Source organism: Anabrus simplex, chromosome 1 (assembly GCF_040414725.1).
Source record: "Anabrus simplex isolate iqAnaSimp1 chromosome 1, ASM4041472v1, whole genome shotgun sequence".
Taxonomy (NCBI): domain Eukaryota; kingdom Metazoa; phylum Arthropoda; class Insecta; order Orthoptera; family Tettigoniidae; genus Anabrus; species Anabrus simplex.
In genome coordinates, this window is record NC_090265.1 from 518,002,433 (window position 1) to 518,027,729 (window position 25,297).

The window sequence follows — 25,297 nt, forward strand, 5'->3', positions numbered from 1 at the left end:
ATGGGGATTTGACCCTGTTTTACGGCCTGATGCCCTTCCTGACGCCAACCCTACATGGAGAGATGTAATCACTATTGCGTGTGTCTCTGGTGGTTGGTAGTGTAGTGTGTTGTTGTCTTAATATGAAGAGGAGAGTGTTGGGACGGACATAAACACCCAGTCCCCGAGCCAGAAGAATTAATACCGAGCTCGATAGCTGCAGTCGCTTAAGTGCGCCCAGTATCCAGTATTCGGGAGATAGTGGGTCCGAACCCCACTGTCGGCAGCCCTGAAGATGGTTTTCCGTGGTTTCCCATTTTCACACCAGGCAAATGCTGTGGCTGTACCTTAAGGCCACGACCGCTTTCTTCCCACTCCTAGCCCTTCCCTGTCCCACCGTCGCCATAAGACCTACCTGTGTCGATGCGACGTAAAGCAACTAGAAAAAAAAGAAGAATTAATCAGAAGCGATTAAAATTCCCAAGCCAGCCGGGAATCGGACCCGGGATCCTCTGAACCGAAGGCCAGTACGGTGACCATTCAGCCAGCGAGTCTCTTTCCTGGCCAATATCTCCGAGCAAAATGCTACTAGTTGGATAGAACTAAAAGACTAACTTTCAAAAGCAGCCAAGTGTACTAACAGTCCACTGAGGAAACGTAAACATCATTGGTGGAACGATACCTGTGACAAGGCGTTAGAACTTCGCACGAAGCATGGCAAGACTGGAATTCACAGAAATCCACAGAGAAGTGGTATATCTTCATTAAAGTCCAGAAGGAAACATCGCAGATTATAAGATTTCAAAAATGCCACTATGGTCAGATCAGACTGGCAGAAATCGAGCAAGAGTTCAAGAAAAACAATATTAGGAACTTTTACAGAACCTTTAAAGAAGAACTGACGAGTTACAGAGCACCCACTCTATGTTTTAAACGACCGAATGGGACTTTTAGAAACAAATAATTAAGAAAACTGTAAACTTTTGGCAGATCATTTCAAAGACCTTCTAAACTGCGAATCTCCTACTGACCAACTCACTTTTGAAACATTAGAACCAAATCCAGATTCAGAGCCTCCAACAGTAGAAGAAGTTGAACAAATAATATGTTACATGAATTAAAAAACAACAAAGCTCCAGGGGAAGATGATATAATTGCCGATATGTAGAAACTAGGTGGCAGAAATCTCGCTCAGAAAATCCATAAAATTCTTACAGGTATCTGGACCGGTGAAACAATTCCTGAAGACTGGAAGTGTGCAATAATTCACCCATTACATAAGAAAGTGGCTAAAACTGACATAAATAACTACAGAAGGATTTCCCTTTTAGCGGTCACCTACAAAATTCTTTCAAAACCCCTACTCAAGATTACGTCCTGTAATGCAAACAGATCATTTGATTGGAGAATATCAGGCAGGGTTCAGGAAAGGCAGGTCGTGCGCAGAACAGATTCTTAACATCAAGTCCATCCGCTAAGTTGTCAACACTGGTTAAAACAGGAGTCCGAGAAGGAGATGGTTTGTCCCCTGTATTGTTTAATCTTGTTTTGAAGAAGTGATTAGGACTTGGGAAAAAGAAGTTAAAAAGAATAACCCTTGGCAGATTACGTGACATTGTTTGACCTTCGCTGATGACTTAGCAGTGTTATTCAATAACAGGGCTTCGGATCTCATATCAGAAAACTCATATTCAAATACCTGGGAGAAGTCATCCAACCTTCAGGACTCAATCATGAAGCAAGGAAAGAAAGGGTCTCTAAACTACAAAGAACATACAGACTCACTTGGAGCAGATATAATTTAAAAATCTATATCCCGAAATGCAAAATTAAGACATAACACTTTAATCAAGCCTGAAGCACTATATGCATCTGAAACACTGATCATTGGGGGCAGTTCATTGATTAAAGATGTAGAAAAGCAAGAAAGAAACATCTTAATGAAAATTTTTGGACCAGTCTGTACAGGGGGAATTTGGATGATAAAGGAAATCTCATGACCTGTACCAACACTCAGAGAAAATCTCAGACACATTTAGGAAAAGACGTTTGAAATTTTATGGACATATTCTCAGAATGAGTAATCGGAGATAGACCAAAAGAATTCTGAACCTAGCCCTATCAAAGAAGACAAAAAAACAAAAAATAATTGGCTCCTCGAAGTTGGAAAAGATCTTCAGGAAATAGGCATCACAGATTACATTGTGTTAGACAGATACAAGTTCAGAAAATTAGTCGTCAGTTAGCGCTTTAAACATCATCCAAGCACTACCGCCAACAAATCTTGGTTAGAAGATCGCAAGAAAAGGAACAGCGAGAAGGTGAAGAGATTTTGGGAGAAGAAAAACTCAGCGACATCAGCTAAATAAGTTCAATCGCGCTCCTTAGTTGGACGTAACGAAGAAAGAAAATAATAATAATAATATAATAACTAGCTAGAGGACCCGTGCTGCTCCGCAGCATTCGTTATAAACAAGTCAGATAACTCGTCTTGATATGTCTGTCATCGTCATATTGTTTTGCCTGCCCTTTTCAGTAGTTTTATGAACATATAATAAGAAGCGCGTTATGGTATGCCGCAGTTCGTAGTTAGAATTAATCTTCTGACGTCATCATGCCGCCTGTTTGGTAAAAATCTATCCAAATATTCGCTTGTCTGTCCTGCAGTTCTTGATATAAACCTTGGTATTGTGTCGTAGAAGGCAATGGTATTTTCTTTCATATAGGACTGTTGTCTAATGAGCTCATAGGTTAGTCTTGAGGGAGCGTGGTTGTTTTTTTTTTTTTTTTTTTTGCCAGGCAGAGAACTTCTTTAAGATACATGGCCTTCACTCTTACTAGTATAGCTAGGTTATCCTTCGATAGGTGTTCCCATGTAATGTCGAAGACGTATGTTATGATGGGGTCTAGGTGTACGTGGACTTTTTTCTCTTAGCAGCATGCAAGTTATTAGGAACTCTCTGGTATCTGTTGAATAATATATTTGGAAGCTGGGAAAGGTTAGAGAATCAGAGTATCTAGCAGGGGATAGTATTCTTCCGTGAACAGAGGAAGTGTATACCCTCTCGCTTGGCGGGTTATTATTATTATTTAATCTCCAGCTGTGAACCCTACTTTACCATAAGGTATGTTAGGGTTGTAGTTTATACAAAATAGACATGAACCGAAATGGAAAGATACAAGTATGATATATACAATCCTTAATACTAGAGTACTTGACAGGTTTTAATCAAACATGGCTGCATGTAATGACAGTGCTAAGGATGAAAATATTATATCAGAATATTAATGAAAGCGTTAGTCGCTTAGCAACGTGTTAAGTACAGAATGTATTGCGGGTTAGGGCAAGCCTTCGCATGCAGTTATTGGAGTGATCATTTAATGATTTGATTTTTGTGAACACTCAAAGTTGGTTGAACTTAAAAGACCTGTCAATGTCTCATGATTCACCGGCAAATCATTCCGGAGAGAATAAAACATAAATGAAGGAAATCGGTCCAGTAAAACGGACGGACGGATTTGCCAAAGCTCTTTTAGCAAACCGTTTTAATATATATAGATGATGATAGTACATAATATTTTTGCATTTTCCCATTCAGGTGGGGTCTACCTTCTTTCAATGTTTCCCTCACTGCAATCGATCCATAGTGTTCCAGAGCCTTGGGGGAAGGAGCCAAGTCTCTCCCCCCAACCAAGAGGTCGGCGAAAGCCGTTCCCACGCTGGTGGAGGCGGCATCGTCGACCAGCCGTCTAAGCAAGAAAAGGCGGAGAAGCGGAGTGTCCTTACCAGGCGTTCCCGCACTTTTCCTACGAAGGGGAAACCATGCTCTCCATCTGGAGGGTATGAATCAGCGCCAGCAGGTTCGCCTATTCCTAAAACTGCGCGCTCCACTCGTAGGACGAAGCATCGCCCCCAAAATAAGTCGGAAGTTGTGGGCGTTGGTCCCCTCGTCCGTTGACGATGGGATGGACGTCGAGTTTTCCTCTACATGTACGGATGTAGATGTTGTTAGTGTGTGTGTTTTTAAGTATAACCTAACACTCATCCTCTCCTAGTCCACACTATGTCACGGTTACAGTGGAATTGTAACGGTTATGATAGGCATCTTGCTGAGCTGCGCCAGCTAATCGGTGGGTATTCAACGAGTATAGTCTGCATCCAGGAAATTAATCTCAGACCAGGTCATCTATACTCGACAGAACGACATTATGCTAACCGGTTTTCCGGTGGCGTTGTCATTTTTGCCCGTTCTGATGCCTATAGCGAAGACGTTCCACTAAGAACCCCGCTGGAGGCTGTACCAGTGCGCGTTTCGCTGCCTGTCATAGCAACAGTTTGTAATGTTAATTTTCCACCAGGCCTGACTCTTAATATAAATGATGTACGGTAACTGATCTTGTAGATCAGCACCCACCCCCATTCTTCCTGTTGGGAGATTTTAACGCCCATCACCCTATATTGGGCTCTGAAACACCTTGCCCCAGGGGAAGGGAGTTGGAAACATTAGTAAGAGAGCTGGATTTGTATATTTTGAATACAGGTGAACCAACTCATTTCAGTGTACTTTACGGCACATACTCTCGCACAGACGTTAGTCTATGCAACCGAACGCTAGTTCCCCTGTTTCGGTGGAATACACATGTGATGGTCTCTGTGACAGGGACCATTTTCCCATTGTTCTTACTTTGATGAAACAAAAATCCGTCGAGGCTCCACCTCGATGGATTCTTAAACATGCTGATTGGCCAAAGTTCACATCACTAACTGTCTTTAACGACGTGACCAGGCGGAGCGTAGACGGCGATATCAATTACATAACATAAGTTCTTCTCCCTACTACTGACAAGTTCATTCCATCGTTTCCAGGGACTCCTAACTGAAAACTCGTTCCTTGGTAGAACGAAGAAATTGCAGCAGCTATCAAAGAACGCCGTCGCGCTCATAAACGCTATCGTAGGCAGCCTACTGTGGGCACCTTCGTAACATTTAAGAAACTCCGTGCTAAGGCGAGAGTTCTTATTCGACAGAGTAAGAAAGCTTCGTGGGAGAGGTATGTGACGTCTTACTCCGTCATTTCAAGTGTGGACTTAAGTTCGACGTATTTCGGGTATCCAAGGATCATCTTCTGTACCGGGAATTTCCATTGGAGGCAGTATCGCTCTCGATTGCTAACCATCTAGCCAGTCATTTCGCGGGTGTGTCTGGCTCCGGGAATTACCATCGATTTCCTCACTCTGAAGCGGGAGGGAGAACGTCATCACGTTAGTGTTGCTAGTCAAGCTTCAGAGGACTACATCGTGCCCTTTACTTAGTGGGAACTCCGCAGCGCCTTGGCGCTTTGCAAGGACACGTCTCCTGGACCAGACGGTGTCCATAACGAGGTGTTGAAACACATTAGTGAGGATAGTCTGTTATATCTCCGTGTGTTCATCCGAATCTGGATAAATGGTGAGTTTCCGTCTCACTGGCGAGAGGGCATAATCATTCCTGTCCTCAAGCCTTACAAAAATCCTAAGTATGCAGGAAGTTACAGACCTATTTGTCTTACTGTTTGTATAATATATTTTAGAGGATGGTAAATCGCTGACTTGTGTGGTGTCTGGAGAAACAAGGATTTTTGTACAAGTGCCGGTGTGGTTTTCGAGCCGCTCGCTCGACCACTGACCACTTGGTACGCTTGGAGAGTTCTATCCAGGATGCATTTCTCCGCAAACAACATTTGGTGGCTGTTTTCTTTGAATTAGAAAAGGCCCCTGGCACCACATGGTGATATGGTATCCTTGCCGGTATTTATTGCGAATTTTTTGTCCCTTCGTCTATTTCGTGTCCGAGTAGGGAGGACATATTCGCAATACCACGTTCAAGAAAATGGAATCCTACAGAGATCGCTTCTTAGTGTGTCACTCTGTTCGCGATTGCCATAAACGGTACTGTCGCTGCTGCTGGTTCAGCAGTAATATCGTCGCTATATATGGACGATTTTGCTCTGCATTATAGCTCGCACAATATGTCAATTGCAGAGCGACAATTACTGCAAGCTATTAGGACAGTGGAACAGAGGACTTTAGAATATGGCTTTCGGTTTTCCACCGCAGAGACCTCTGTTGTACTCTTTTGCCGGAAGCGCACTCTTCACTCGCATCCTGAGTTTTATTTAGGAAATGTCGCTCTTCACGTAGTTGACACTTGCCGATTTCTTGGGCTCCTTTTCGGTAGCAAATTATCGTGGGAGCCATATGTGTGCAGTTAAAAGTGCAATATACTAAGAGGTTCAATATTTTGAAGTTTCTTAGCAGTAGTAATTGGGGGTGGGGGGGCTGACCGCAGGGTGCTCCTATGATTTTATAGGGCACATATTTCATCCAGGTTAGACTACGGCAGTGCAGCCTATGTATCAGCAAGGCAAAGCGTCCTTGCGAAACTGAATAGCATCCACCACAGTGGGGTTAAGTAGGCAGCGGGAGCTTTTCGCACAATCCCCATTGCTAGCCTGCTCGCTGAATCTGGTGTGCCGCCTTTACACCTGGGGCGCCAGCAAATGCTTCTGTCCTGTGCTCCAAATTTAGGACAGATGCCACTTCACACAAGCTATCCTTGCGAATTCCACAATGGAAACCGTCGGCTATTCGCTGCTTATCCTCGAGCAATGCGGCTGGTTGGAATACGCTTGGATAGCAGTCACAGATTGTTTGATGTACCTTCGGTTCCCTGCCTTGTCAGACAACCAAGTAGGGTACCTCCGTGGATCTGAAATAATCCTGGATCTGCACACTGGCCCGAAGGAAAACACGGAACCTTCGATTTATCGGAGTCTTTTCCTGTCCGTTGTTGGCCGGTATCCAGGTTGAGTCGTCGTTTACGCGGATTATTCGACGGCTGAATCGAAAGTGGGCTGTGCGTTCGTTGTCGACTATGATAGGTTTCTTTTTGCTTTCCCGGAAACCTGTAGTGTGTACACAACAGAGCTCTGTGCTATCTGTGAAGTGTACGCACTGTCCGATGAGCGCCGACACTTTCTGCTGTGTACTGACTCGTTGAGCTCACTACAGTATGTTGATACCTGTTTTCCTCGGCACTCTATTGTGCAGCGGATCCAGGACCTGCTGGTCGGATGATCGGATGCCAGCACCAGAATCACGTTCATGTGGCTCCCAAGCCACATGGGTGTAGAGGGAAGCGAGTTAGCTGATAAGGCTGCCAAGGAGGCAGTTGCATTGCCCCCGTTGCCCTTCCAAGTTCTAGAAAGTGATATTCGTTCTCAGCTGAGACATTTGCTTATCCTCCACTTCCAAATAAGCTGAGAGCTATAAAAGGTACAACGAAGGCATGGAGGACTTCCCTTCGGGCTTCTCGGAGGGAAGCAGTGGTATTATGTCGTCTTCCGATCGGCCATGGTATAGTATCGCGCATTTACTGAAAGGAGAACCCCCTCCGGTGTGTACTTGCGGCGATCATCTTACCGTGGTACACATCCTTACGGAGTGCGTGGACCTGGTTATCTGCGCCGTAGTCTAAAACTCCCGAATATCATCTCCCTCATCCTGCGAGATGACGAGCAGTCAGCAGACCTCGTCATCTGTTTTGTGAGGGATAGTGGTTTGTTTTATCGCATATAAACATAGTGTTTCGTATTAGCAAAAAAAAAAAAAAAAAAATAAATAAATAAAAAATTAAAAAAAATAAAAAAATTTAAAAAATCAGTATTTTTGTTCACTACGTTTTACTAATTTGACTCGGTTTTAGTTTTTGTTAGTATATTTTAATGCGTTTTAAAAAATAGTAATTTCCTGGATCTAATATTGAATTTTAAGACAATGTCTTATTGTACCATAACCTATCATCTTTCATTTTACCGAAAATAAGGTATTGCGAATTAGATCCACTGATTGTTTTAAGTTCACCATCATTATTCATCCTCATTTGTTTTAATTTTAGTCTGTGGATATATTTTAAAATTTTAATTATATCATGCCGTCCTTCTCGTACCATTCGGGGCCGATGACCTTAGATATTCGGCGCCTTAAAACAACAAGCATCATCAACAACACTTTTTCTTCAAATTAACGTCACTACATCGAAAAGCACTTTACAAGAGGACTAAACATCATGATAAGAGGAATAATTAGTCTATTCTTCCATTGAAGTGCCCTCCACCGTACTCGGTAAACAACAGCAGACTTCTCTAAATTACAAGACTTTACTCATTTCCATGGAGACCATTGCATCCCTTGAAGCATACTACAGGAAGTATAGTTTAAGACATCCCACTTCTGCTCACAGGCCGTGGGAATCCCCAAGCGGTTGCCATAATTTTGGCTTTGTCAAGCCTGGCGTAATAAGAAGTGCTGACAGTTGAGGCAACAGGATATTTAGCTCTGTCGCTCAGTTCGCTAGTAACGATGGGACTTTCAGAGGTGTGTTGTTAGGTTATTATCGCGATGGTTAGGTACACTACGGCGCAGAGAATATTTTGATCGAGTGTCATTTGCACAAGAAGAAGAAACCAATTAAAAGGAGAGAGGTCAGAATATATACAGGCAAGACTGCAAGTCAGTCCACATACGTCGCTTCGGAGAGTAACTTGGAAACGGATACTTCACATTCATCAGCACGTAATGCAACGAAATTATTACATTTACAATCTTACCGGACTCATTCAGTCCATAACATACAGCCTACAGATTCCATTGCAAAAATTAGCATTTTGCAATAGGCTAATGAATACTGTCCACGATGGTACCGTAGATCCGAACTTTCTTTTTAGGAGTAACGAAGCAGGGTTTCATTTTATTGGATATGTCAGTTCATAGAACAATAGGATTTGGGATACAGAGAACCTGCACACATTTTACAGCAGAGACCTCTGCACGACTTGAAAATGGGTGTGTAGTGCGAGTGCGCTATTAGTGCTCGACGAATTATCGGTCCTATATTTTTTCAGGACACAATTACTTCCGACCGTTATATTCACAATATTCTCGAACCATTTTTTGCTGAACTGACTGAAGAAAAAGAAAGGTACGGCTATTTCCAGCAGGATTGTGCGACGGGCCCATGCGGTGCGTAGCTCTTTGCGACGATTGCAGGAAGTTTTCGATGATGATCAGATCAGCAGTGAAGGCTTATGACCCCATCGTTCCCCTGATTTAAGCACCTAAGACTTTTATCTATGGGGAAATCTCAAAGGAAAAGTTTACTGGAATAATCCTCGAATTGCAGAAGAAATAAAAATCGAAATTAGGAGCACTGTGCACTCCATCCAACTGTGCAAAGTGTGTTTCGAAATCTTATTACTAGATGTGAAGCTTGCATCGCAGCTCAGGGACATCACTTTCAAAATTTTATGTAAATACTGGTGAGTTCAGTTTCATTTATTTATTTATTTATTTATTTATTTATTTATTTATTTATTTATTTATTTATTCTGAACATGTATATAGCTAGTGAGTTCAGTTTCGTTTAGTTTCTATAGGCGTTATCATGCCGCTTCTTTGAGAAGACTACGTCCACTCGCCATTACGGGCACTGCGCTCGCTATCACCGCGTCTCTGCGTTCCTATGTCTTGGTACTCCACGATGAACTCTTAAAATATACTCCCTGTAATAACCAAATACGTTACAAAGATACTAGCGGATACTCTCTCAAAAATGCACGTATGGCTTTCCGACGAGACAGCGCCACTAACGGTATCCAGCGGACCGGGCGAGTTGGCCGTGCGGTTAGGGGCGCTGCTGTAATCTCGCATCCGGGAGATCGTGGGTTCGAATCCCACTGTCGGCAGCCCTGAAGATGGTTTTCCATGGTTTCCCATTTTCACACCAGGCAAATGTTGGTGCTGTACCTTAATTAAGGCCACGGCCGTCTCCTTCCTATTCCTAGGCATTTCCTGTCCCATCGTCGCCATAAGACCTATCTGTGTGTCGGTGCGACGTAAAGTAAATAGCTGTCCAGCGGCTAGAGTTTATAACGACTTACAGCTGTCGTCTGCTCCCGTTGTTTACTGTGACATAATACGCACTTGAAACAAAGTTCTTGACATTTTACTTGTATACGAAACCGTATTGCTTTTAAGTTTTAAAGAAGTCATGGAACAGGTCCGGCCTGTTACCTTAAAGTATTAAATATTATTCACATTTGACATTGTATTACTTCACAGCTGTTGATGCCCGGTTTTAGTGTGCTCTTCGAGACATCAGAGTGAGTCAAAGTCGCTGCCGCAAGTTTTCACGCTTGCTTTCCGCTATTATCTTCGTAACTTATTTGTGGTAACCAAGAAGTTGCGTTTGGTTTTGTACTGTGGATGCAGTGGCGGTTCATGCATGAAGGGCTTTTGGACGCCGCTCCACCGACTTTTCAAAAATACTTAATTCCACTCTGTAGATGATTGCTTAAAGAGATAGACAAATGTAGCTAAGTCGAACTTATGGTGATGTGCCATTTTCAGTTATATAATGCTATCTCTATTATTTTGGCTGTAAACATTTCGCTTTATTATTTTCAAAGATATGGCAAAGGCTATCAGACCGTGGCTGCTGTCCAGCAAGCACGATGTTTTCTCTTTAATCATGAGGCAGTCGGGCTCTGGCAGGAGAGCCCTCAGTAGGCTTGTAGAGTTTAGCAGGTGTACGGGGTGCGGGAGGAGCCTGGCCTGAAAGGATGGGCTTGTCAGGGGAAGGACGGGTGCAGGCCGGGTATATGTCCGGCAGAGCCCGCAGCGACATCGGCAACCATTTTACAGTGTACTTTGGCTTTTCTCCCCGCGTCTTACATTAACTGTTGTTAGAAATCAATTCCAAAACATTTCACAAAACAATGATTTCTATTATATTGACTACTGAAACCATTCAGTTCGACAGAGGAGGTAAAATAAATATTTAAAATGTAACCATAAGGTGACGGCACTATTTGTAGGTTGGTCAAATGGTTAAATGTCTTCATGCTTTGAGATTTGGGCAAGACGAGAGAAATTCGGGCGTGCACTGTTTGCTTTTATGAATGTCGTTATTGTCACTTGTGATTATGATCAGTGAAATAGTGCAGTTCCATAGTAGTCGTGATTGCAGTAGCTGTTAGCTTGTTAATGTGTGTGTATAAGTGGCATTGTAGTGTACCGGTAGTTAATTATTTAGTGGTGTTGTGCAACCAGCAGAGATCTGTTCAGCCAGTGCCATCGGGTAGTTATTATTATTATTATTATTATTATTATTATTATTATTATTATTATTATTATTATTATTATTATTCATCAAAAATATCGTGATGCTGGTCAGTGAAAAGTGGGCTGATTGGAAGGGAGAAGATGGCGGCACAGCCCTGCCATTGTAAATAAAATATCACGAACCTCCACTGTGTGGATGTGTTCCCTACAACGGCTCTCGAACTTGAAGTCCTCGCTTTAAGAAGCACGATTCTGTATTGAGTGTCTCCAATAGAATTTGATGTATTTTATCATAGTCTTATTATTTAAATCTTGAATATGGCACTTGCAACCCTGAGCTTTATGGAAATTCGTAATTAGGGCGTGGAGAATTAGTAGCATTAGACACTCACTCGTTCTTTTGGGAACATTGAGGGCAATGAAGTAGGAAACGTTTGTATTTCCTGGACGTTAACAACGAGGCCATGTTTTGAACGTCTGTTCTGGATTGATTTCGAACCAGTGATGCCTTAACACAGAAGCGGAGTTGAGCAAAGTTCCTTTCCTGCTAAGCCGAAGCAAATGACGTACGAAAGGTGAAATGGTGTGTTTTTGAAAGAAACTTTGGACCTATGTAGAGGTGTGTGGTTGCTGGTGGTCTGTTAGCCACCGGTACGTCTGACCTTTCAGTTTCCAGTGATGCGTGTTGAGCGCGCTCGGCCGGAAGAGTTCAGCCCTTTGTGCGTCTCCTTGGATGGGATGAAGATATCTTGCGTTCACATCGGAAAGCCCTGTTGTCCATTTTTTAATATTGAGGTCGTTCTACCCATTGCTAGAATACTGTTGTTCATGCACTAATTGACTACAATACGACATCGTTGCGATTAATAAATGTCGAAATAATTGGTGAGAGAAATATTGACATTCGTTGGACAGTGTAGTTTGAACAGACAGACACTCATCAATAGAGACCTGAAATATTCACTTTTACAGTATCTACACATTTTTGTATTGTGCATTTCGTGACAAAAACTCGGAACCCTGAGGCCTCAAAGAGAAGGCACTGTCCAGCTAGCCACGCAACTAGGCATTTCCCTTGATGTCCACATTTCAGCTGATTCCCTGGCTAGTTAACACACGGAGGTTTCGGCAGTCGAGGTCGTGCAGTATAATAATAATAATAATAATAATAATAATAATAATAATAATAATAATAATAATAATAATGAGTAAATATTCTTGAACATTAGTTATGCGTTTTCTTTGTGGCTCATCTGGTTCACTGAGCGAGTTGGCCGTGCGGTTAGGGGCGTGCAGCTGTGAGCTTGCATTCGGGAGATAGTGGGTTCGAACCCCACTGTCGGCAGCCCTGAAGATGGCTTTCCGTGCTTTCCCATTTTCACACCAGGCATATGCTGGGGCTGTACCTTAAAGCCATAGCAGCTTCCTTTCCATTCCTAGCCCTTTCCTATCCCATCGTCGCCATAAGACCTATCGTGTCGGTAAGACATAAAGCCATTTGTAAGAAAAAAATTAAAAATCTGGTTCAAATTGCCCCTGATGTCGAATTCTACCGTCCCATCTTCCTAATATAAAGCTTCTTGCGAATATTGTAGCCCGCCGCTTACACCCTCGCCCTTATTTTGTTGCTGCCATCGCAGTGTGATTTCCGCCTGTGCCTCTCTATCTCAGACCAACTTTTCTATCTCATTCAAACTACCTTTAACAACTTAAATGATGTTCATTTTATAACCTAATTAACCGAGTCGAAACTGAAAAAAGATGACTTCAGATATCACAAATTAAATGTAGCTTGGCTTTCACTCATTTTCAAATCGCACTACTTCGCGTTACCTAAACCCATCATCTGTCTCACAGCAGCAATCTCCAACAGATCCGCCTGCATATCCATTCACCTTCCTTTCCCTTTGTCTTCAGTTGTACCCAAGTGTTCCCAGCTATTTCCTCTACCCCTTCTACTCGGTAACATTCTCGAACTTCCTGCTGCCAGGTTCTTATTCCTTCATTTTCCCGAGGTTGAAGGCATTTCTGTTCTATTCTCTCCTCGCCATGTTTATCAGCTATGGACAACCAAGCTATGCTTCTTTCGTTGATATATTTCAAAAGCATTTCATGGTACATTAATAAAATACTGGTTAAACACCACTGGCATACTAGTTAAAATCAGGCAAGTCCTCAAATAACCTCCTGTGGGTTGGGGCGGTGGAATACATCCATGGTATTTGCTTCCTGCCGTAAGTGGCGACTAAAAGGGGGACCGAGGGCTCCCACCTTGGGAGCGTGGGTGGACGACCACGGTTCCTCTAGCTTGAGGCATTGCTTACACTTACTAGTATCAGGCTCCTTGTTTTACTCTTTCCAGTCTGACCTTCCTTGGTCAACTCTTGTTCCTTCCCGATCCCACGGAGTTCCTTTTTTTCACGCCATTCATGGTCCTTCCCTTTTCCTTGCCGATATCTTCATTATTCGAAGTGTCGGACTTCTATTTTCATCCTGATTATTGTTGAACTTCCTCTTAAAACGGTGACCACCACCACCATCACCACCATCACCACCACCACCACCTCATTACATGCTGTACAGTGAAGAGAATCGCACTCGTTTACAGTCCGTATTCTGATCATTGCACTGACCCCGTACATGAACTACATTTTATTTCACGTATAGTTCTCTTGACTGCACACTGACCTCACCATTAACTTGCAGTTAAATAGATAATGTTTGTCTACAAAGATTAGAAACACGTGGATTATACACATACCCAAACACAATCGCTCACTTTTAGCATGTTGGGCAAAATCGTTAAGACTATGATGAGGAGTGTAATAGTGGTGGTAATGCTGATAATGCGTCCGACTCATTACTTCCACGGTTTTTTGGAGACTGAAGTCACGGATTTTTGGCTTGCAGGAGTTCTTTCGCGTGCCGGTAAATCTACCAACAAGAGGCTGACGTCTTTGAGCACCTTCAGATAATGTGCCATCGGGCTGAGCCGGGATTGAACCCTCCGACTAGGGCTCAGAAAGCCACTTAGCTCAGCACAAAAAAATAATGAATGTCATCTTTATTGGAGTTGTCTATATATCCTGACGACCTCGGGAGTGATCACAAGATCTGCCGAATAGTGCACATTATTTGTGTTCACGATTGCGGACTCGTATCGCTGGAAGTTACCGATACGTCTAGATATCATGATGACCTCATTGGTAATCACAAGGTCTGCGGAATAAAGCGCGCTGTCTGTGCTCACGATTCCGGAATAGAATCCCTCCGCTTAAGAGACCTATAATTGTAGATTTACGAACACGTTGTTAAACCCATTTCCTCGGTGAAATTCAGCAATTATTTTCCTCCTCTCTTTTTCCAATGGGCCGACTCGGCCTAATTAGAAAACTATACAGACATCTAGAAATATTTACAAAGAAAATAATTACAACATACATATACACAGATGATGTCCCTAAACACCTTCTCCCCGTTTCGGGAATCTGTCTTTCAGTATTACCAGAGCTGCGGCCTGGATCGTCGTGCTGTTTGGTGTAACTCAGAGGAAAAGTCGTTCGTAGAAACTTTCTCACTATGAAGCAGGTACTCCGGAGAGTGGCTTTGGAGTTCAACGTACGAATGATGGTGAAGGTTTAATGCGGCCAGAGAGCTGTTCAAGCTTTTCGGAATAACACCAGTACATTATATTACTATTGGAATTGTCATGACCGATTCTAGTTTCCACAGGCGTTGCATTTCTATTGCTAGTTCTGTGTATTTTAATATCCTTGTGGCTATTGTTGTTTGCAGATCGGAGGTGTTTGGACAAGCAATTTCTATAAGGGATGTTGATCTTTTTGATTTGTGTATGTATGTATGCATGTTCAATCTTCCGCCCTAAGGCTAGTTGGATCCTCAACAGCTCTGCCATCAGTTGTCATAGATGGCCTAGGCATCACTGAAGAGGCGTACTAGGGAAAGGAGGAGTGAGGTAGTTTCCCGTTGCTTTCCTCACCGAGCCAGAAGTTGCTATTACAAATCAGTCTGCCAAGCCCACTGAAATGCATGTACCAACCGACCCTATGAGCAACATTTTCATACCATTCATAGCAGGGACTTACTGCAGAAGGAATGGCATTGCTAGCATCGCTCATACGAGGGCAGATCAAAAAATAAGTTGCACATCCCAGTTACGGCCATTTATTACACCACCTATACAGCAGCAACACGACTATAACGACATACACTGTAACGTCACTTTTCCACATAGTTTCCAAGAGACTCCAAACATTTCTGCGAACGCACAACCAACTTGTCGATGCCGGATGCATAGAAATTTCCTCCAGCGTTCGGAGACAGCGGCCTTCACCTCCTCATCGGTCTGGAAACGTCGACCACCGAGCTCCGTTTGGAGCTTACCGAACAGATGAAAGTCACATGGCGCTAGGTTGGGACTGTAGGGTGGATGTTGCCAGACCTCCCACTTGAAACGCTGCAGCAGTTCTCTCGTTCGGCGGGCCTTGTGAAGTGTTGCGTTATCGTGCAACAAAATCACACCGGCGCTCAATTTCCCCCGGCGCTTCTCTTTCATCGCTTTACGCAACCGGTGCAACGTTTGACAATAAGATGCCGCGTTCATCGTCGTTCCTTTCGGCATGAATTCCACGTGCAGCAAACCCTCCATGTCAAAGAACACTGTCGCCATAACCTTACCGGCTGAAGGTTGAACCTTGGCCTTCTTTCGTTGTGGTGATGAGGGGTGCACCCATTCCATTGATGTTCTCTTCGTTTCGGGGGTGAAGTGGTGAACCCACGTTCCGTCGCCTGTGACGATTCGCCGCAGAAACTCTTTGCCGTCTGCGACATAGCGTTGCAAAAATGTCAGGAAGGATTGGAAACGTTGTCCCTTGTGCTCATCGGTGAGAAGACGTGGGACCCATCTTTGACACAGCTTACGATATCCAAGGTCATCGTGAACAATGGCGAACACACTGCCATACGACATGTTCAGCTGCGTTGCGATTTCTCTCAGTTTAATGCGCCGGTTCTGTCTAATGATCGCATTCACACTGTTGACGTTTACACGGGTCCTGGACGTTGCGGGTCTGCCTTCGCGATGGTTGTCCTTGATATCCGTGCGTCCGGCTTCGAATTGCTGACACCACTTTACGATACCTTGCCGGGAAATGGTCCGCTCCCCATACACAGCCCTAATTTCACGATGAATGTCCGTGCAATTCCTCCTTTTGGCCCATAGGAATCGGATTGTCGCACGCACCTCATATTTGGAGTGAACGTCCAGTTGACGTGCCATTGCATTTGGCCGCTATTCACACAATACTAAGACGAGACACCACAGCGACCTGCCTAACAGACGTGTGGGCAGTATCTGTCCCTTTCTCTGCTTTGCCCACGTTTGCGACACACAGCGCGCTGCTGCGGCGCGTAAGTGCAACTAACCCTTTGATCCACCTAGTACCTCAGTCACTTTCATACTGTCAAAGCCAAGGATAAGACAGAGACAGATCAGTGAAAGTAACAAAATTGCTCTGGCCTATACCAGAAGACATAGTGCACTGTAAACACTAGGTCCTGCCAGCAGAGGCATCTGTTTGATTTATCGATTAGAATAATACCTGGCTTATTGTTGCTGAGTGTGACATCGGTTATGACTAGTAACAGGATTTTATGGTGCATCACCTTTCCAAAAATATAGCTATTTTAATACAGGTAAGTCAATATTTGTATTTGGGGACATGAAATGAAGTGAAATAAACACAATTTGTTACACTTCTTTTTTTAGATCACTTCTATTTCAGGCTTCAGCACTTTTAACTGCATCTTTAAAAGATTATACAGAATCTTTTTTCTCTGCTTCTTGGGCAAAAATTTGCCATAGACTCAACAGACACAGAAGCCATCAAGCAGGCCCAACAATTACTCGGCAACAAAGCCCTAGTGTTGGAAAATTTTGCAGTGCATGGCTACAGGTATTTGCGTGATGTGATTGAGTTTGGAAGAAGTTGATGAGTGTTAGGGAGAACCTTGATGGATTTGCTAAAGACAAATTCGAATTAAATTTGAAGAACAATCCATGTGTAGAAACCTTTACACCTTTGACAGAACTCCCGTCATGAGTGCTGACTAGATATGCTTTGTTGGTTTCTGTAGATGTCAAGCGGATTTTCTCACGATATAAGAATCTACTGAGCTCAAAGTACCAGTGACTTACAGTCAAAAACATTGAAATGACGTGTGCAATCCAATATAAGAAGTTAATTAATTCTTAGAACCTAGTAAATGGGATAAGGAAAGTTCATGTAACTGTTTTAAACTTTAATAACGTGATTTCATCAACACCTTGTTTTGCACAATTTTGTATGTATTTTCAGAACCTTTTATCCCCCTTGTGTGACCATACTTTCCATCTTAAAATCCTTTCCCTAGTTATGACTTCTCGGTCCCATAGAAGCTTGTATGAAGAGTTTTCGAGAATGGGTGGAAGTATGTACTTCCAATATGCATTTCATGACTGAAGAAATCCACATTTTACAGAAAGTTTCTAGCAAATGATTTTAGCTACCTGATCATGCTGCTGCTAGTTGCTTTACGTCGCACCGACACAGATAGGTCTTATGGCGACGATGGGACAGGGAAGGGCTAGGAGTGGGAAGGAAGCGGCCGTGGCCTTAATTAAGGTACAGCCTCAGCATTTGCCTGGTGTGAAAATGGGAAACCACGGAAAACCATTTTCAGGGCTGCCGACAGTGGGATTCGAACCTACTATCTCCCGAATACTGGATACTGGCCTACCTGATCATGTCGGTGCTTATAATCAGTGTTGGCCAAGTGTGAGCATCCATAGATGACGTGCTGTATGTTCTCTGTAGTTCTGAAGCAGCAGTGGCAGTTGTCTGTGGCAACTGTTGGATCATTCATGATGAATCTTTGGTAGTTCCGTGTAGCAATTACTTGATCTGTATGGCCAGAACAAATCCTTCTGTTTCTGGGGAAAAGACCGGAGTAGGTCAGCCAAGCGTGCGACGCAGGTTTGTCAATATGAGGCTGATCCAGTTCGTGCGGGTATTTCCCGTGAAGATGTTTTTGCTTCCACATGGCCATGTTCATCTCCTTTGTAGGTGGGGTAGATACAGGCATTTCTGGCCATGATAGATTGAGAGGTATAGTTTATATGAGTTCTGCAAACAGCTTGATGAAGACAAAATGTTTCAGCTCTCGAGTGGAAATATTCTCGTAGATCTGATATCAGTTTGTTGTATAAATTGATAATGGATAAGAAGCCCCTACCACCTTCTGATCTTGGAAGTGTAAGACGTTCGGTTGCAGATTTAGTTTGATGTATAATGGTACCTGGTGAGCGAGACTGCTGTTCTCGTTTTTAACTGCCGAAGTTCTGTTTGGGCCCATTTTATGACGCCAAAAGAGTATGTGAGCAGTGGTACAGCGTATGTATTGGCTACTTTGGTAAGATGTTTAGCTGTCAGTTTTGTTATTGTTGTTGTTATTATTATTATTATTATTATTATTATTATTATTATTATTATTATTATTATTATTATTATTATTTTAATACTCATATTGTTGAAGATTTTTTGACAGGGAATAGATGAGCAACTCTTCTTTGAATCAGGAAATTTGTTGGTTATAGGTACCGGTATTGGATTTTCAGGCTATACAGTAGTAGGTAACAAGCGTTGCCTACATTATTATATAAGGCCGGGAGATGCCACACAGTGACTGTGTAACACTGGAGTCAGAGCTCTGCTACCAGGATCATGCTTTAGCACCCTATGAATGAGCACCCTTTATGTGAATTGTATTCTAGAGATAGAGAATATACTGACTCTTTTCATGCATATTTTCAACTTTCAGGTTTCTCAGTCATATCAACAACTCCCTGGGAGATCGTAAACAAGCAGTCACTCATTACAACTTCAGTACTTTTATGTTGTAATTTTCTAAAAAAAACTTGTCTTTTAATAAAATTGTAGAGTTTGTGAGCAAGTTCTACCAAGGCAGATACTGGATGACATGGGAAATGAATTGCATAACTTGCTGTAATAATGCCACATGATCTCCATGATCTTCTAAACGTATGAGGTTGAGGAGCAGGCTTTCACTGGCAAGAAGAGAAATAGGTTGTAAACAACCTTTACAGTTAATATTTTCCAGCAAAAAATTTGGCTTTAATACTACCTTGTTATGCTTCATTTTGAAGTACGGACAGCTGCTTGTTCATGTGGGTGTGGCCAGACATTAAGGAGTTTGAGGGAGGAGCTGGAGAGTTTGAGGTAGATAATAAGGATTCTCTCAGAGGACAGGAAGGAAAGTAGGCATCCCTCAAATATTGTACAGGATACAGTAGGTGTAAAAGAGGGAAGAGAAGGAAAGGGGGGAATTGTAGAAGATAGGTGGCGTAATGTTTTAAGGAGAAGGATATTGCAGGCTAAGCGTTGTATTCAGGATCAGAATTCAGGAGTCGCTGCAGATAGAACAACAGAGGGAAGATAAGGAACAGGAAACTGTTGCTGAGAAGTGTGGAAGTAGGAGGAAAGGAGAAGGTAGGAAGGGGAAATGTAGAGTAGAAGGTAGGAAAAGACAGGTGGGGAAAGTGTGTGGAGGAAAGGGAACGAGGGTAGAGTGTTATCCTGGAATTAGGTTAAGGCAGATGTTGAGGAGAGTAGAATAATTTTGTTCTGTAAAATGCCTGCTTCAAACCGTTGTTCTTTCCAAAGAGAGTCCACACCGTACCGTGTCGAGAAACAACTGAAATCTACTTATTTATTAATTGTTGATTAACAGGAAATGTATAAAACAAAATAGATTTACACTTTCCCTCACAAGATGAACAAAACAGAATATAGCAGTAAACCATTTTTACAAAAATACTCATTAAAATAACCACTATTATTTGCACTAACTGATGAGTTAAATAGGTGCAAATGCTGAAGCTAAGGTAGTACAATGCAATCCTAGCGGTGACTAGCAGAACTTCATGTAGCATCATTTTTTCCAGAACTGCTTGTATTTCCGTCCTTGCATAATATCTAGAGCTAGGAATTAAGGTGCAATAATTTAGTTTTAAAAGGTGTGAAAAAAGGTGCAAATTTAAAATGTAAATATTAATTGTAAACTGTACCAAACCCAATAACGTTATATATTAGGACAAAGAGGCATACAATTTATTAAAATGGCTGCCTGAGAGCGGCCCGAAAACACAATATTATTAAAGTCGCTCATCCAGAAACTGATATATTTTTCAATGAAGCTGCACCTCTGTTCTCTAAGTAATTACTTGTATGTCGGAAAGGAATGTTCTACGTCAGCAGCTGTGCTCCAACTTCCACTTTCCAGTACCCTCAAGTGTTTCCTTCTCATCCTATCAGAAAAACTCATTGTCCATCTTTCTGAGGACACTGCTCCTCGAATTTTGTAATGGCATTTGTCAGGAAAGTGTGACCATGCACTGTAAAAAGTTAATCTTGCAATTCCTGTTCAGGTGCTAGGTCTTCGTTCTTTTTCACAGCTGAGCAATCATTTGGTAAAGCATCTAAGAAATCTCTTTAGCCTTAAAATGGTTTTAGAAAAACACTGCTGCCTTCAATCCAGAGAATACTGACATACAAGTAATTACTTAGAGAACAGAGGTGCAGCTTCATTGAAAAATATATTAGTTTCTGGATGAGCGACTTTAATAATATTGTGTTTTCGGGCCGCTCTCAGGCAGCCATTTTAATAAATTGTATGCATTTTTGTCCTAATATATAACGTTATTGGGTTTGGTATAGTTTACAATTAAAATTAACATTTTAAATTTGCACCTTTTTTCACACCTTCATGTAGCATCATTTCTCTGAGAATTGAGGAAACTGAAATATGGTATGGATCTATCTCAGATATTTAGTTCAGCTCCATCGGCTCTGTAGTTCTGGTGTGGTAAGAGAAAGAAATGGACATAATCTCATTTTAAGCTATTATTTACAGTTTTGCAAGTACCGGTACTGTAATTGCACAATTAATACATTTTAAGGTCAGCATTTTGAAATGAAATATAAATAGTCATGTGACTGTTCTCTCCAAGAATGTCATGCAAAATTTCGTGAAATTCTGCCCAGTGATTTAAATGTGATATTTGGGAAAGCAGGCAGACATAATTTCACTGGCTTCATCATTCTGATTGGTGCACCACCCTGTTTGAAGGGAAAATGGAAGATAGAAGGACTTAAGGAAGACCTAGAGTGCAAGTTATAGACAACATTGCCATTGAAGTTGTTGGCCAAAGAAAGGAAACGCTTGAAAGACATGCATGTTAGCCACCAACCTTAGGGTTGAGGAGAATAAGAAGAAAAAGATGTAGAAATACATCGGCACTCATGTTTCTTTTCCTGTGTGCAAAGAAGGAAGTTTCTATTTCTTTTCTGTGCCTCTAATTAGTTTATTTTCTGAACAGTTCCTTATTTGACAATTTTCAAGCTCTTCCCTGAATACACAAAGATGTTGCACATGAAATACTCTGTAGTTATCTTCATTCTCACTGATAACACGATGTAATTAGACATCGTTCCAGACAGCAGATGCTAGAATAAACCCTGGGTGATGTCTTATCGCATAGCCTAGTTTTCGCTTGTTGTTTACAAAGCTTCAGCGCTTAATAGGATGGTAAACGTTACTGTTTTCAACCATTTCCACTGCCCGTAGGTGTGAATCTCTTTTTAAAGCATCTTCTTTCCTTTAAATTTGTTGTTATTATTATTATTTAATCTCCAAAGTGCTGTGAACCCTATTTTACCATAAGGTATGTTAGGGTTGTAGTTTATACAAAATATACAATTTCTCTGATAAAATTCAATACATAAACAGTATAATAGACATGACTTTTCATTCCTCAATGTAGGAGAGATTTTTTAGCTTCAAAATATTCGTTCACTTCTTCTGAATGACATTGTTTTTCAACGTACTGGGTGCCAGGAAAATGAACAAAAGTTTTTGGAAAATTCTTTTCTATTCTCTGTACTAGTATGTTTATTTTGCAATAAGCTTCTCTAATATTGGAAGGTTTCTTACCCCAAAATATTATTTTGTTTAAATCCATCTTTGGTAACTGTTCTCCATGTTGGGATGCAATTTAAGTATAGAACGGTACCTATGGGTATGTCAGTGCCAAACTCTGGCACATCTGTTGTAGTCATGTGGTTGTGGAGTGACATTTCATATTCAGTATACACAAGTTCATGTGAAGAAAGAAGTGATCACACTGATTATTGCTTTTTCAGGTCGCCATGCACAGGGCTGGTTCCCGCAGCTCCTATGATGGTAAGATCGCAGGGCTGTACGACTTGGAGGAGACACTTGGTCGGGGCCACTTTGCCGTTGTCAAGTTGGCCCGTCACGTGTTCACTGGAGAGAAAGTGGCCGTCAAGGTGATCGACAAGAGTAAACTCGATGATGTCTCCAGGGCTCACTTATTTCAGGAGGTACATTTAACTAATCCCTAAGATTTTAAACTTGTTCAAAATACTGTGAATTTTTTCTGATGTGTTGATGTTTTGTGATGTGAAGATCTGGACACTTGTGGGCTAGACATTTGATAGGGATATACTATCTGCTGTGGGTAACAGCAGGAGGAGATGCTTATATAAGTGTGGGTTTAACTTCACAAAATTCAGTCATCTTCTGCAACAATTTTTTGTCATGTTGCAAAACAGGAGATGTCAGATGAGACAAGGTACATAATGAAGTGATAAGACAAAGAGTTAGTGTTGGGAGATTACAGGACAAGATTGATACAGGGTGGTTTGGGCACATGGTACAAATGCCAGAGGATACACGGAAATGATGACAGGGAAGGGAGTTAGGCTGGCCCGGAACTAGATGAAAGGATACATTGAGGGAGTGCTTGAAGGATGGAGGAATTGGCATTGACAGAGCATTGAAGAGGAATGATAAAACAGAGTAAAATGGAGAGCAGCACTACCCTACCCAAAATAGATGATGATGATGATGATGATGATGATGAAGAATCATGAATTACTTTAGAGAGAACATAATTATGTCACAACCTTACATTGTAAAAGATGGTGAATGCGTCAAATCTTCTCCAATATGCACATTTAATCTTATAAATCATTTTCAGTATATGCTTAATTTCCCCTCTCCCATTGAGCTTTATCACTTGATGTATTTTGTTTTGAAGTCCTTCAAATGTGTGAGAATTTTCTGCATATGCTCTTAAGTGTAATATTGGTTGAAATCAGGTGCTCTTGTGGGCCAGAAGCCATGGCTTACTATTTGGTCTTGAAGCAATATTCTTATTCTTCTTCTTTCCTCTTCTTCTCCAAGTGCCATTTCCGGTCCCCCAGATATTGGCAATCGCCATGGAGAAAGCACCCCTTTCTTTAGTTAACCTGAATAGTTGTTTGGTGTTGTGTGATGCCAGTGATGTGTGATGTTTTGGAGCCATGATATTGGTGGTCTCTCAGATCCTCGTTTGCCTTCTATCTTGCCTTGTAATATCAGGTGTAGAAGCCTGTACTTTCTACCTCATAGAACATGGCCTAAATAAGCTGTTTTCATAGCTTGATGATGATTGCCAGCTCTCGCTCTGCTCTCTCTGCTGAGCTTTCTTCTATGTAACAACATTTCAGAGGTCTCTAATCTGTTCATGGAGGAAGCTTTGACAGTCCTGGTCTTTACTCCATAAAGCAGTGTTGACAAGATGTAATATTTGAACAGCTTTTGCCTGTGTTTGAGGTTCAGGTTAACATCACTAAAGAATGACCTCATCTTTTGGAAAGATTATCTAGAAATCTCAATAAGGCATCTAATCTCCTTTTTAAAGTCTAGATTGTCTGGTATGGTGTTCCCAAGGTATAACTTGCTAGTCCTGTGTTTTGATTATTTAATGAAATGGGGACACCTTCATGGTTGCTTCTGCTAAATACTATGAACTTGGTTTTCATGGTACTGTTATCTTAATCCACTGAGGTAAATTCTACTGAACACCTCAAGACTTTCAGTGGTGTGTCATTTGCATATCTAATATTGTTTATCATGACTTCATTTACTTTCACACCTAGCTCAGTATCATGGAAGGCTTCTTTGAATATGTGATCGGCATTGAGGTTGGTTAGGAGAGGTAAAAATATACATCCTTACTGTACACCTCATTTGATACTATCTTAGTTCTTGTTTGTCCAATATTGACTGTGGCTCACTGGATCCTATAAAGAGTTTGTGTGATGTGGATATCCTTTATGTCTAACCATTTCTGCTGGAGAATCTTGATTCTTTTTTCACGTTTGACTCTGTCGAATGCTTTCTCATAGGCAGTGAAACATGCAAATACATCTATGTAGGTCATCCCCCTAAAGAAAGCTGGATTCTGAAAGGACACTTGGCAACATGCTGAGAAGTATGGTAATCTGCTTTACAATTGTAGCCAATTCAAATTTGTGTTTTAACATTGTGCTCTTCCTTGATCTTTCGGGAAGTGATTAAGGATAGCTGGGCTTGAGTAGCTCAGTCGGTAGAGCGCTGGCCTTCTGAGTCCAACTTGGCAGGTTCGATGTGGGTCAGTCTGGTGGTATGTGAAGGGGCTCAAATATGTCAGTCTCATGTCGGTAGATTTACTGGTGCATAAAAGAACTCCTGCAGTTCCGGCACCTCGGCGTCTCCGAAAACCATAACGTTGTTAAGGGATGTAACACCATTGTCATGATGAGTCAAGATGATCCATTCGCAATTCCTTACATTGTGTCCAGGGAGTTGGATACTTTGATCCTGAATTAGGTATTCATTAACTCATCAGATCCCTGTGTTTTATTTTGAAGACGGCATCTTAATCCTTTTAATATAATATCAAGGTTTCCATCAATCAAGAGTGAGCAATGAAATTAATTGTTCATTCATCATCAACTTGTTAAGAGGTTGATATCTTTACGGTATTGTGGTACATCTTCATACTGTGCACGTACTGGTCAATCAATCACATGCGACACAATCGCCAGGGGTGGTGCGCCCGTGTGTCAGCCAAGTGTACAAGTATAGGAAAGGGAAGCTTGGAAAGCAAATACTACATCAAGGAGCAACCATCCTTGATAAACAAATAATATATGCACTCGGCACAAAATTATTACAAAAACAGAGCATGATT

General features: G+C 41.9%; 1 protein-coding gene across 1 annotated transcript in view; it reads left to right on the forward strand.

Moving 5' to 3' along the window:
• The window catches only part of Snrk (SNF related kinase), a 194,081-nt gene that overhangs the window by 91,218 nt on the left and 77,566 nt on the right, over positions 1–25,297 (forward strand). Inside the window, exon 2 of the mRNA XM_067135427.2 lies at positions 22,419–22,619. Coding sequence (XP_066991528.2) covers positions 22,425–22,619 — 195 coding nt within the window. The 5' untranslated portion in view covers positions 22,419–22,424. The remainder of the gene's footprint in view (positions 1–22,418; positions 22,620–25,297) is intronic.